The sequence below is a fragment of the Bos indicus x Bos taurus genome, chromosome 2 (genome assembly GCF_003369695.1).
Source record: "Bos indicus x Bos taurus breed Angus x Brahman F1 hybrid chromosome 2, Bos_hybrid_MaternalHap_v2.0, whole genome shotgun sequence".
In the NCBI taxonomy this organism is placed as follows: Eukaryota; Metazoa; Chordata; class Mammalia; order Artiodactyla; family Bovidae; genus Bos; species Bos indicus x Bos taurus.
In genome coordinates this window covers 111,976,510-111,991,064 of record NC_040077.1, presented here as the reverse complement: position 1 = coordinate 111,991,064, position 14,555 = coordinate 111,976,510, and the positions used below count along the sequence as shown (strand labels likewise).

At 43.4% G+C, this 14,555-nt stretch overlaps 1 protein-coding gene across 1 annotated transcript in view; it reads left to right on the top strand.

Moving 5' to 3' along the window:
* The window catches only part of SERPINE2 (serpin family E member 2), a 70,286-nt gene extending 62,465 nt beyond the window's left edge, over positions 1-7,821 (top strand). The window contains exons 6-9 of the mRNA XM_027514776.1: positions 552-652; positions 2,824-2,910; positions 5,950-6,033; positions 7,190-7,821. Of these exons, the coding sequence (XP_027370577.1) occupies positions 552-652; positions 2,824-2,910; positions 5,950-6,033; positions 7,190-7,227 (310 nt within the window). The 3' untranslated portion in view covers positions 7,228-7,821. The remainder of the gene's footprint in view (positions 1-551; positions 653-2,823; positions 2,911-5,949; positions 6,034-7,189) is intronic.
* Positions 7,822-14,555: the final 6,734 nt, after the last annotated feature.

Here is a 14,555-nt window from a genome sequence, read left to right as displayed (position 1 = left end):
TTTCCTGGTTTCCATCAGTCTCCAGAGGGGATGTGTCAATTTCTTCCTCCCTGCAATCATTCAAAGGTGGGCCTGGCCTATTTCCTATGAGCTAAACAAAAGTGTGTTAGCTTAGTGTTGATTACCTGGGAGGCAGGGTTCCCAGAGATGGGCCAGTAGGTATAATTTAAGCGTAAAGGCAACATCCCTTTAGCAATTAACTTGTAAGAGAATACAGAGATTCTTTCCTATCGCAACCCTGCATCTCCCCATTCAGCATAAGAGAAAGTACTTCCATAGCTCTTCCTCAGGCTAGAATGGGGAGCCTGTTGCCCACGAGGTTGAGGACCCCCCTACTTGCTGTTACTGTTCCGTTTTGCCATATATATGTTTGAGAGATGGATCGTTCTCTACTTACCTGGAACTTTAATCTTGGGGTTAAAATTTAAGATATGACTGTTCAGAGTATACATTTAAAAACATGTTTGTAAACATTTTTTCCCACTGGCATTGAATATATCATTTTGTATCATTTATAATGATGTTCCCCCTGTTTTCTGCTTTTGTGCTAGGTTCACAGCCGTAGCACAGACAGATTTGAAGGAGCCGCTGAAAGTCCTTGGCATCACTGATATGTTTGATCCATCAAAGGCGAATTTTGCAAAAATAACAAGTATGTTCAATTTAGAATTTGCTCTTAAACTTGAACAGTGTGTTATAAACCAAGTTTCTGATTTGTTCAGGAAGAAAAGGTCAGCATTAGGGATGTGTTGCTGTGAAACTCTTCAGGGTTTCATTGGATGCCTCACTGAATGACGCTGCCGAGCCTCCATCACTTATATCAGCATGAGTCATGCATCCCTTACATTTCCCATGTACATTTCATGGGAAACCTACGTGACTGCATGCATTTAAAGAAACATTTCATGTATTGTTTCCATTACCTAAAAATTTGGCTCTTAATTAGATATTAGTCTCTTCTTTTTCCAAATGCACAATTTCCCCCTGTATTTTCAAATTTTCAAGATCAAGAATGTTTGAGCTCTCAAATGGCTTAACTTCCACCAAACAACTGCAGGTGGCAGTATGTGCAAATAGGATTTTGGCATCTCAATCCCATTAATCTGAAATATAAATTCAAAGGAGGCTGATTAATTGCCTTTGCCACACCATCTGGGACACAGCTGGTATGATATCCCTTCATTTGCCAGTTACATGTAATTTTTTTCCCTAGAGTCATATCTCAATGTTTGGTCTTTGTCTTTTTAATTGATAGCACAGCCAGCTCCTTCCACAGACAAGACTTAAACATTATTTGTGCTCTATTTTGTACTTTTCCCCCTGAGTGATAAGAGAATAGTTCAGTACCAACCTCAGTTGCCTTTTAGTGAACACCTGGGTACCTGTCGTGGGGATTAACGCGACTCCCCTGGTAAAACTGCAGCTCCATGGATGTTCTGAGACTCTCATCCTGTGTTAACCAAACTCTCTTCCCTCATCCAGCTGCATTAGCATCACCATGTCTGAAATTCACGATCGTGGGTCTGACTCAGACCTAGAGTCAGCGTCTTTGCTTGAACAAGGCTCCTCATCCCAGTGAAGCCGGGGAAGTGCTGTTTTACCCTGCACTTTCCCCTTCAGGATTACGCATTGTAGCTTACATACTAGATACCTGTGACAGGGTATTCACACGGGTTCCGAGGGAGGAGCAGGTGCCAGAAATTCTCCTGAGACGTCCTGTTTAACCGTGCAGGTGACGAGGGCCCTGGAAATGCGTCTCTCATTCATGATCAGTCACATTAGAGCCGAGCACCAGTGCAGACGGTTTAAAAGCAGACAACACAAAAAGCACTTTTCTCCCTTTGCACCAGACCTGTGTCCCATCAGGGTCAACATTAACTTCTGTTTGCATTCTCCTCAAACTCTGACCCCAGTGGGTGTTGCTGGAATGGTGAGATTTGCTGAGAAGGAAAGGGTGTTCAGTAGAAGGTCCCAGGGGCCTAGCTGCACTTCTGAGCCTGGCTCCTCCTCCTCTGTCACTGCTCTGCCCTTAAGTGAGGGACTTTTGTTAGGAAAAGAGGGCTCTTCCTCTGCCACTAATGAGCCATGTGACTGGGGGACAGTTTCTTAACACTCTGGGCCACAGGTTCCCTGTGTGTAAGTGCTATGTTTTTTCTGGATGTGAGATTCTGTAATTGAAAAGTAATATTGTTGGCTTGCTTCTTCCAGAAAACTAGATTACCTTTTTAAAGCTCCACTCTTTTTATTTTTTTAATAAAATTCTTAAGTGATGGGAGTTGAACCGACAGAGGCACTAACACGCTTGGGGTCCCGGACTCCCTGCTGTGAAGTGAGGTCACAGTTCACTTAGCAGAGACTGAAATTCACCACAGTGACAGTCACCCTACACCCTTCCATCATGGGGACTGTCAGAAGTCACTTCCTCTGACACTTCTTTGTTTTGATTTTTGGGTTTTTTTTTAATTTATTTTTAATTGAAGGATAATTGCTTTACAATATTGTCTTGGTTTCTGCCATCCATCAACATGCATCAGCCATAGGTATACATATGTCCCTCCCTCTGGAACCCCCTCCAACCCCATGCCATCCCTCTAGGTTATCATGGTTTGAGCTCCCCGCGTGTCATACAGCAAATTCCCACTGGCTATCTATTTTACATATGGTAATGTATATGTGGCCATGCTACTGTCTCAATTCATCCCACCCTCTCCTAGCACCTTTTAAGGACTGAAACTTGCCATGGCTTCAAAATTACTTCTCTCACCCAACCCAGTGGCCTGCATATCAAGCAAATGCTGTTTCTGTTTTATTTTCTGGAAACAGGGTCAGAAAACCTTCATGTTTCTCACATCTTGCAAAAAGCAAAAATCGAAGTCAGTGAAGATGGAACCAAAGCTTCAGCAGCAACAAGTAAGTAAGCCCTGGGTCTCGGGGCTGGGAGCAAGTACACCCAGTTCCTTCATCAACTCAGCTACTGTGTCCTGAGCCGCATTTCTAGCCAGGCATTGCGGGTTGACCTCGGGAGACAGTGGTGAATTTGGGGAAACCCGCGTCCGTGAAGCTCAGGGTCTGTTACATTATGGAAAGTACTTCAGTAGAAATTCCTCCAGGACAGGGGTCAGCAGACCTTTTCCGTCAAGAGCTGGATGGGACCTAGTTTATGATTTTGTGGATTGTACAGGCTCCCTCTCCACTTCTCAGCTCTGCCTTTGCAGTGTGAAAGCAGCATAGACCGACTTACAAGCAAATAGGCACGGCTGTGTGCTAGTACGTCTTTCTTCATAAGAACAGGACCCCTCAGACTTGACCTAAGGGTGGTGCTTAACTGACACCCCTGCCCCCACTCTCAGATGGATCAAGCATATTGTGGCTTCTTACTGGCAGTAAAGCCCCATCTTCATATTGAAACACAAAATACTAGCAACTACTAATAGGAAAATAGCCAATTGAGTCTATCTAGGACCAAGTGAAGAATTAGCAAGCAACTGTTGAATTCTGGCAGGATTGCTCCGCAGCCTTCCTCGATAATTAGAACTTCCACATTTGCTTTCTCCTCAATGGCTCATACAATGAAGGAGAAAACAGAACAGTCTTAGGTTGGTTTTGTACCCCCTAATTATCCATATGAAATTGGATGAATAGATCTGGCCAAACTCTGTGAACTCATAAACTGACTGTCTTAGCTTTACTTGTAACTGGGTCAAATATTTCTGGTCATTAAAATGTACCATTTGTACTCAAAATAGACCCTTTATTGCTTTTCTAGAATAAACATTTAATTTTTATTTCCTTAAAATAACATTTAAAACAAAGAGCTAGAAAGTGACATCTAAATTTTGCCAAAGTTATTGAGAAGTGTTGCCAATTAGTACTGTCAGGACCACCTACATAAGTTGCAGGGCCCCGTGCTAAATGAAAACATGGAGCCTTTTGTTCAAAACTTACTAAGAATTTCAAGGACTTCCCTGGTGGTCCAGTGGCTAAGACTGTGCTCCCAATGCAGGGGGCCTGGGTTCAGTCCCTCCTCAGGGAACTAGACCCCACACGCCACAACTAAAGATCCTGCATGCCACAGCTATGACCCAGTACAGTCAAATAAGTAAATAATACTTAAAAAAAAAAAAAAACAATTTCAAATCAACATCCACAAAGCACTAGACCAAGTATACGGCCACTGTGAGTGTGGGGTCCTGTGACGGCCCAGGTCACATGCTCCTGAAGCCAGCCCTGCTGTGTTAGTCTGCTAGGACTGCCATGGCAAGCTACCACAGAGTAGGCGGCTTAAGCAAAAGAAATTTACCTCTCATTTCTGGAGGCAGAAGTCCAGTATCAAGGTGTTGTCAGGGTCGGTGTCTCCTGAGGCCTCGCTCCTTGGCTTGCAGACGGCCACCTGCTCGCTGTATCCCCCCCATGGCCTTTTCTGTCTGTTCACATCCCTGGCCTCTCATTCTCTTCCTGTAAGGGCACCAGTCCTGTTAGATTCGAGCCCTACCTTCACGGCCTCATTTAAACTTAAAGCCTTCCTGGGGCTTCCCTCGTGGCTCAGTGGTAAAGAATCTGCCTGCCAGTGCAGGAGACACAGGTTTGATCCCTGATCCAGGAAGATCCCACATGCCATGGAGCAACTAAGCCCGTGTGCCACAACTACTGAGCCTGTGCCCTGGAGCCTAGGGAGCCAAACCCACTGAAGCCCTTGTGCCCTGGAGCCTGTGCTCCCCCAAAATAGAAGCCACCTCAATGAGAAGCCTGCGTACCGCAACTAGAGAAAAACCTGAGCAGCAACGAAGACCCAGCACAGCCAAAATAAAGTTTTAAAAATTTGAAAATAAACTTAAAGACTTCCCTAAAGACCCTGTACGCAAATACACTCACACTTGGGGCTAGGAATTCAGCAGACAGATTTTGAGGGATACAGTTCAGTCCATATCTCTTACTGACTCTTGCTTTGATTGTAATAACCCTAGGTTGAGTTTGTCTAAGCATAGCTACAGCTGTTACCCTTACAACATCAAGCCCAAGTTATTAAGGCTTCCCAGGGGTTTGAGGAAGAATACTGGGCCATTGCAGCAAGCATGGGGCAGTTATGCCAGGTATCCACCCTTCTGCAAGGCCTTATCACTGGCTTATTAGATCAAAACTACCATTGGGAAACAGGGCAGAGGAAACGTGTCTAAGACCATAAGCGCAGATACGTTTGCTTCCAGTGTCCGCACCAGATGAGCTGAACAGCAGCGTCAGGCAGTAGGCCCCAGATGAGCAGTCTACACTGCCAATATGAAGAAAGTCTAGATGATGAGCTCTAGGGAGAAGGCACAGACAAAATGGATAAGTGAGCTGGTCCTTGGTACCAAGAAAGGATCTGGATAGGCCAGAAGGACCAGGGGCCAGGCCTCAGCTAGGTAGATGGTATGAATGAAGCACAGTTCATAGTAACAGTGAATGTGCGTTGGGTGCTTATTAAGTGGCAAACACTGTTAAAGGACCCACCTGCCTATGCAGGAGGTGCATGAGACACAGGTTCAATCTCTGGGTCTGGAAGATCCCCTGGAGGAGGAAATGGCAACCCATTCCAGTATTCTTGCCTGGGAAATCCCATAGACAGAGGAGCCTGGTGGGCTACAGTCCATGGGGTTGCAAAGAGTCAGACACAACTGAGTGACTGAGCACATACACACACATTGTTCTAAGAGCTGTCATATGTTTCAGTTCATCCTCATAACAGCGCTACCTGGAGTAAGCATGGTTTTTAAAGGAGATGGGCTTGTGTGAACTAAATGAGGCAGATTGGAAAAGGCCTGGCCCATGGTGGCTGTGCCGTCAGTGGTGACCACAGGGCCTGTTGTTTCATGGCCAGCCTCTGGGACAGGAATGATGTCCTGCCTTGAATTACATGCTGCCTTTGCTGGCCTCATGCTGGGTGTACAATGGGTTTTCCTTTTCTTCCTGCAGCTGCAATTCTGATTGCAAGGTCATCACCTCCCTGGTTTATAGTAGACAGACCTTTTCTGTTTTTCATCCGACATAATCCTACAGGTGAGTGATTGCCTTCTCCCATTGTTCTGTAGCTGTGAGTTAACTCCAGCAGTGCAGCTTTGAATCCCTCTGCCATGTGTCAACAAGTGCCAACGCTTTGAGTCATGTAACTGCCCCCTTTGCAGAGAAAGGAGAATCAGACTGTTTTTACATGGTGTGATGGCATCTCTCAAACACAGGATTTTAGGTTTTGTCTCTTTGCTTTTTTTTTTTTAAATATCTGAAGAGCTCTGCAGTCCTTTGGGGCTTTTTGACATCTGCTGACTTTTTATTTTAAATAAATGCAATTAGGTAAATTTTTCAGGAAGCTACATGTCCTCAACCTTTATAAGGGCACCCTGCTGTTATGACCTGAGAATTGTTAGTTCAGTCAGTCTTAGCTCCGTGAGTCATGGCTTCAGAGTTGGCACTGTCTTTTAGCTTCATCTTTAAAGTTAGAATAACAGTAATTCCTACCTCTTAGTACAGTTATGAAGAATAATTAAGACTGTCTTTGTAAAGAGGTTGTCTTCATGTTGGTACAGAGTAGAAACTAACATATTCTAGCTTTTATTCTGCTTTTGATCGATAACCTAAGCTGCCTCCTATCCTTTTATCTCATTGCACTTTAATCATTATAATTAGTATGCTCCTGAGCCAAACAGTCCAAATGGGAGCCTCTAGCCACACGTGAGACTTAGCTTTTTAACTTTAATTAAAATGAAGGGCTTCCCAGGTGGCTCAGTGGTAAAGAATTTACCTGCCAATGCAGGAGACTTGGGGTCAATCCCTGGGTTAGGGAGATCCCCTGGAGAACAAGTGGCAACCCACTCCAGTATTCTTGCCTAGAAAATCCCATGGACAGAAGAGCCTGGCAGGCTACAGTCCATGGGGTTGCAAAGAGTTGGACGTGACTTAGTGACTAAACAACAATTGAAATGTAATTTAAAATTCAGTTTCTTAAACCACATTTCAAAGGCTTAATAGCCACACGTGACCAGTGCTACCATATTGGACAATGAAGATGCAGACCACTCCCATCACTGCAAAAAGTTCCATTGGATAGCATTGCTTAAGAGCAGTGGGGTTAAAGACAGCCCAGAAACCTCCCCTTAGATATATCTTCCATCTTATCTGAAGGACTAGAGTTATGTATTGTTTCCTTTTAATTCTCTAGGTGCTGTCTTATTCATGGGGCAGATAAACAAACCCTGAAGAATATACGGAAGGAACCATGCAAAGCAAAGACTACTTTGCTATGAAGAAAAGACTCCTTTCCTACATCTTTCCTAGTTCTGTTAAATATTTTTGTACATGACTTTCTTTTTCAAAACTAGTTCTTAGGTTCAGAGACTCAATGATGCAGCATTTCTGTTCTGGGAAGTCTTAAGTGGGGTAAGGGGCAGGATGGTGGAACACTGTACTGAGAAATGAATAGAAAGGTTTCAAAATGTCTAAAAGATTCTTTAAACTACTGAGCAGTTACCTAGGTTAACAACCCTCTTGAGTATTTACTGTCCAGTTCAGGATTTTTGTTTTGTTTTGTTTATATGTGTGGCTTTTCAGAAAAATTTAATCATTGTGATGGGGGAGGGGAAAAAAAGGACATTTTATGGTAGCTTTTACTTTTATATGAAAAAAATATTATTGGCCTTTTAAAAAATTTTTTGGGTCTCATCCAAAGTCTTGAAAGTAATCTTGCATTACTTTGGGGGTAGAAATAGTGAAATCTTTAGCTTCTTTGTGTGTTTTTGTTGTTGTTATTTTATATAATGCATGTATCCACTAAAATAAAGTTTAAAAAACTAATGTCTTGCTAGACAAGGTTTGCTGTTGTGCAGTGTGCCTGTCAACTACTGGTCTGTACTCTTTGGATTTGCATTTTTGTATTTTGTACAAAGTAAAAATAAAGTGTTATGAGTAGTAAAAAAAGAAGAAGAAGAAGAAAAAGCCATTTCTCTGCTATTTGAAAATACAACAAAAGAAACAGCCTTTTAAAAATACCTCAGTCTCTTCTAATAAACCTTTGCACTTAGGCAAACAGCAAAAAAAAACCCTGGCCTTCCCATCCCTCACCTAAATCTGGCAGTCACTGTTCCTGCCCCAGCACCTCCCCAAATCTCCCTTCCAGTGCAGGAGAAACAAGAGACCTGGGTTCAATCCCTGGGTGGAAAAGATCCCCTGGAGGAGGGCATAGCAACCTACTCCAGTATTCTTGACTGAAGAATTCTGAGGATAGAAGAGCCTGGCAGGCTACAGTCAGTGGGGTTGCAAAGAGTCGGATGCAACTGAGTGACTTAGCATAGCACACACAGTTCAGTCGCTCAGTCATGTCTGACTCTTCTCGACCCCATGGACTGTAGCACGCCAGGCCTCCCTGTCCATCAATAACTCCCGGAGTTCACCCAAACTCATGTCCATTGAGTCGGTGATGCCATCCAACCATCTCATCCTCTGTCGTTCCCTTCTCCTGCCTTCCATCTTTCCCAGCATCAGGGTCTTTTCTAAGGAGTCAGTTCTTCGCATCAGATGGCCAAAGTATTGGAACTTTAGCTTCAGCATCAGTCCTTCCAATGAATATTCAGGACTGATTTCCTTTAGGATTGACTGGTTTGATCTTTCAATTCAAGGGACTCTGAAGAGTTTTCTCCAACATCACAGTTCAAAAGCATCAGTTCCGGGGAACCACTATCACAGAGAAATCCTGTCTCTAATTTCAGATAGGGTTCCTCAGGCCAGGGCTGAGGCTTCCCAGCAAAGGTAGGGAGGGGTTTGGTAGCAAGAGCAGAAGGAAATTACTCGGTGAACAGTGGCTGTTTCATTTTTGATGATAGGCTAGAACGCTTGTTTTTCAAAGCAAGTTTTTGTGGATTTTTTCTTTGTCTGTTGTGTTTTTGGAAAACTCATCACAATTCTAAGTTTACCTTTTTTTTGTTTGTTTTATTAATTTTCTAGAGATTTTGGGTACCCTTATCTAAATAAGAATAGTTTGTATTCTAAATAAGAATAGTTTGTAAGAACAGTAGTTATCAAAAACTACTTTTTTTTTTAAACCTATTAGCTCTATTCCTCTCCTTGTACATTAAAACCTCACATTCAACTCTTCACCAGTTTGTTGTTTACAATTATTTGTCAGATGGACTGAGTCTTGCTGTTTGCAACTATTTAAATGTGGATACCTTGATTGTTAGGGCTTCCAGGTGGTTCAGAGGTAAAGAATCCACCTGCCAAGCAGGAGCTTCGGGTTTGACCCCTTGATTTGGGTAGATCCCCTGGAGAAGGAAATGGCAACCTTCCCTAGTATTCTCTAGCTACTGTCCATGGGGTCGTAAAGAATCGGATGTGACTCAGCAAGTGAACAATAACAACCTTGATTATTAACCAAGAGAGAAGGGAGAAAGGGGACAATTGTTTTCCTGATTTAAGTGTAAATGCCAAAGAATTATTTTGAATGGTTACCTAAGACCACTTGTATTCTAGCAAACATGCTAGTATAGTTCAGTTCAGTTCAGTTGCTCAGTCGTGTCCGACTCTTTGCGACCCCATGAATTGCAGCATGCCAGGCCTCCCTGTCCATCACCGACTCCCGGAGTTCACTGAGACTCAACATCCATTGAGTCAGCGATGCCATCCCGCCATCTCATCCTCTGTCGTCCCCTTCTCCTCCTGCCCCCAATCCCTCCCAGCATCACGGTCTTTTCCAATGAGTCAACTCTTCACATGAGGTGGCCAAAGTATTGGAGTTTCAGCTTCAGCATCAGTCCTTCCAGTGAACACCCAGGACTGATCTCCTTTAAGATGGACTGGTTGGATCTCCTTGCAGTCCAAGGGACTCTCAAGAATCTTCTCCAACACCACAGTTCAAAAGCATCAATTCTTCGGTGCTCAGCTTTCTTCACAGTCTCATATCCATATATGACCACTGGAAAAACCATAGCCTTGACTAGACGGACCTTTGTTGGCAAGGTAATATCTGCTTTTGAATATGCTATCTAGGTTGGTCATAACTTTCCTTCCAAGGAGTAAGCGTCTTTTAATTTAATGACTGCAATCACCATCTGTAGTGATTTTGGAGCCCGGAAAAATAAAGTCTGACACTGTTTCCACTGTTTCCACATCTATTTCCTATGAAGTGATGGGACCAGATGCCATGATCTTAGTTTTCTGAATGTTGAGCTTTAATATATTTGTATATCCTCTCTTTTTCATTTTATCCTCTCAACTTACTCATCTTTAGCCCTTCCTCCTGTTGACCTAAAACATGTAGAATGCCATGGTATGGCATTCAGCAAAGATGGGTTTATTCAGGATAGGCAGAGAATTACAATTTGGGATATGCAACTGCGGTGAGAGGAGTACTATCTACACCCGTGGCAAGAGAAGGAAATGCTTTTATAGAGGAGAACAGGAAGTTGAGGAGCTGTGATAAAAAGGGTTCATGGCTTCCCACTGGCTGACTCCTTGCCAGAAAAGAAAAGTATTTTTCTTTGTTGGGCTCATCTGTCTTCACAGGTGTGAGAGCTCCCCCTTCTGGTCTCCAGTTTCTATTGCAGTTTCTATTAACATTTTTATTTTTTAGGTTTTTATTTTTTATTACTTTACAATATTGTACTGGTTTTGCCATACATCAACATGAACCCACCACAGGTGTACACGTGTTCCCCATCCTGAACCACCCTCCGACTTCCCTCCCCATCCCATCCCTCTTGGTCATCCCAGTGCATCAGCCCTGAGCATCCTGTATCATGCATCGAACCTGGACTGGCGATTCGTTTCACATATGATAATACACATGTTTCAATGCTATTCTCCCAAATCTTCCCACCCTCGCCCTCTCCCACAGAGTTCAAAAGACTGTTCTATACATTTGTGTCTCTTTTGGTGTCTCGCATACAGGGTTATCGTTACCTGCCGGGAGCCGGCCGGCGGTGAGGAGCTCCACTCATGGCAAAGGTCATGAGGAAGGAGGCTCGGCATACGCAAAGGCGGGATCGAGCCTCAGGAGTCCCCCTGGAAATTCTCGAGCATCTACCCCTAAAACCAGAGTCTGACTACTTTCTGCTTTGTGCTCTCACCTACACCTCTGACTTTACGGGGGGCTGTCCCCCACTACCTCTCTCTGAAAAAAAGAGTTAACTTACAGCTCCAGTTAATAAAGTTCCTGGGTGTGATAGTGTTTCAACCTACAAACTCCTTTGGAAGTCCTCTAGCCTGCCTGAACAGGTTTTTCCGGCCACATGTGATTGCTCAGAGCCTCCCAACTGTGAGAGGCATGAGATGTTCTAAACTGTCTAAATACAGATTCCTTTGAGCAGTTAAAAGATTGATTAGAAATTGTATTGGTGAAGGGTTTTTCACTTGTTGGGCCAATGTTTGCTGCTAAGTCTCCATATCCCTTACCTGCTGTGTCCCTGGCAGTGTATTGATTAATATGATTGGTGTAAGTAATAGCTTTAATGTTTGTAACCTTGGACCCTTGAGTTAATTCTTTTTCTTGTTATAGCCCACCACACCTTTGCCCTATAGGAATGCAACTTTAATGCTTTTGGAGGGTGGCACCTGACTAATCACCTTTAGAGAAAAATAAGTTTTCTGAAGAAAGAGTCTTAAAATGTTAACAGGCCTCTGGGCCAGAAGATGATGCAAATCACCTAAGCTTTTGCATATGATAAGTTTGCAGGAAGAAAGCCTGGCTTGCTGCATGACTCTACCCCTTCCCCCATTATCCTCTATGCATAACTTAAGGTATAAAAACTACTTTGGAAAATAAAGTGCGGGCCTTGTTCACCGAAACTTCGTCTCCCCATGTCGTTCTTTCTCTCACCTTCTGGCTGAATTATTCAGCCTCTTTTCTCCACTGAATTTCCTCACTGAGCTATCCTTATTTAATCACTCTTTATATCTTTAATTAACATTTAAATAAGCTGTTGTTTCCTGATCGCCGATGCCGTCTCCCCTTCGAAACCCCTGGATCCATCGGGGCTGGACCCCGGCAGTTACCATCTTTCTAAATTCCATATATATGCGTTAGTATCCTGTATTGGTGTTTTTCTTTCTGGCTTACTTCACTCTGTACAATAGGCTTCAGTTTAACTTTTTTTATACTCCAGTCAATACCCAGTTTCGATCCTGGCTGACTCCTGTGCTTGTGCTTAGTTGCTCAGTCATGTCTGACTCTTGTGACCCCATAGACTATAGGCCCTGCAGGCACCTCTGTCCATGGAGATTCTCCAGGCAAGAATACTGGGTGGGTTGCCAAGCCCTTCTCCAGGGGATCTTCCCAGCCCAGAGAGCTGATTTGTAAAACTTGTTTATAATTCCTGGATTTAGGGGGAAAGTTCATCGAATTATTTTTCTAAAGTTCAACTTTTATCTTTTGATACACTTAGTAGGTCTGAAGACCTTGCCTTCAAATGATAACATTTATGAAAACTTTGAAGGAAACGAATACATTTAAAATACAGAGATTGCCACAAATATGACAGACCTGGGGTAAAAGATTATATTTGCTGTGCTGTTTTGATTTATAATAAAAATATATATATACAGTATTTGTTCCTCATCCCAGCTTCTGGCACAGAACTCCCAAAACCCTTGGAATGTCTTAAGTGAGAAGCACAGTAAAGGTGCCTTTTGTTATGTTAATATGTTAAAATAACTTGCAGCTCCCAGGGATGGGGACTGGTCATGAGGAATACCAACCATCTGATTCGGGGGCCCCACACCCCAACCTCGGGCTGGGGGGCTGGCTAGAGGTTCTATCAGTCACTGATGGCCAATGATTTCACCAATCATGCTTATGAAACCAGGTGGCTCAGTGGTAAAGAATCTGTCTGCCAGTGCAGGAGATGCGAGTTCAATCCCTGGGTCAGGAAGATGCCCTGGAGAAGGAAATGGCAGCCCACTCCAGCATTCTTGCCTGGGAAATCCCCTGGACAGAGGAGCCTGATGGGCTACAGTCCTTGGGGTTGCCAAGAGTCAGACCCAACTTAGCAACTAAACAGCAGCAACAGCAGCAGGTTATGACATGAAGTCTCTGTGAAAACCCAAGATGACGGCTTGCAGAGCTCCTGGATTGGTGAACTCAACAGTTGAGATACAGGGAGGGCACCATGCTCCTTGAAAACTCCTTTCCCTTGCCCTTCCCTCAGCCCTTGCCCTATTGGTCTCTTCCATCTGGCTGTTCTTATGTCCTCTTATAAGAAACCAGTCATCTAGTAAATGAAATATTCCTCTGCATTCTGGGAGCTGCTCTGGCAAATTTATTGAACCCAAGGAGAGGTCATGGAAACCTCTCACTTATAGCCAGTGGGTCAATGGCAACCTGGGCTTGCACTTGGCATGTCAAATGGAGCAGTCTTATGAGCCCTTAATCTGTGGAATCTGATGCTCTCTTCAGGTGGGTAGTGTTGGAATTGAGTTGAATTGTAGGACTCTCAGCTGGTGTGGGGAAAACCCCCACACAAGCTGGAACTGGGTATCAGAATCTTTATTTGCTATGTAGATATTTGAGCAAACAATTCTTATGTGGATTAGATGTCACATTGAAGTTGGACAGGAGATTGGCTGCGATTTCCCTAAGGTCACAAAATGGTAAACTTACGGAAAAGTGGAGATCAACAACCAGGAAACTCACTCCTTGGACACTTAATGAGATGGGGATTTCAATTCACCTGAGACACAATGGAAAAAGAGTGGGCACTGACCCAAATAAGTTGAAAGTGCTGTCTTGTCAGCCTTTGAGTCTTTGTCCTGAAAAGGAAATGATGACAGATGACCTGAAAAAAATGCCAATCATTTTTACAAAAAGACACAAAGGAGTGGCTTTTGTCCCTGTAGCTCTTTGTTTTTCTGAAAATTAAAAACTGAAGGACACCTGAGCTCCACACTGAAGGACCTAAAAACTGAAAGAGGAAGGGTGGAGTTTGCTGGGAACAAGCGGAGTAGCTGTGATTGGTGGTGACTCCCTAGGAGAGGTGAGGTTTTTTGTAAGCTGATGGCCGATTGCTATGTCCTTGACGTCCTGTGATGCAGAAAGACACTGTGTCCTACCAAGAGTCCACTTTGTCCACTTTGGACGGCCAAAGAGTAGACAACACCACTGGCTAAGCTCCATTTCTTTCAAGATTCCCCAAACTGTACCTCTCACACTCACTGAAATCTTGAAGAAAAAAGGAGGCAGTTGTGATTTAAAGGAGGAATTTGCTAAATGAGAAACCAGTACTCTACACAATACCAGGTACATTGTTGCTTGCAGATTAAATTACTGTATATGAGGTAGCAAAATGTAAACAAGTTTTTTTAACTTCTTAATGCTGTACCTCTTTCATCTAAAGTTTGTAATCCTGGGTCTTCCCTGGTGGTCCAGTGGTTAAGACTTTGCCTTCTAACGCAGGGGATGCATTCCCTGATTGAGGAACTAAGACCCCATGTGCCTTGGGGCCAAAAAACCAAAACATAATTATTGTAATGAGTTCAATAAAGACTTTAAAATGGTCCACATTAGAAACAAAGTTTAATAAAAAATAACAAAAAACTTTGAA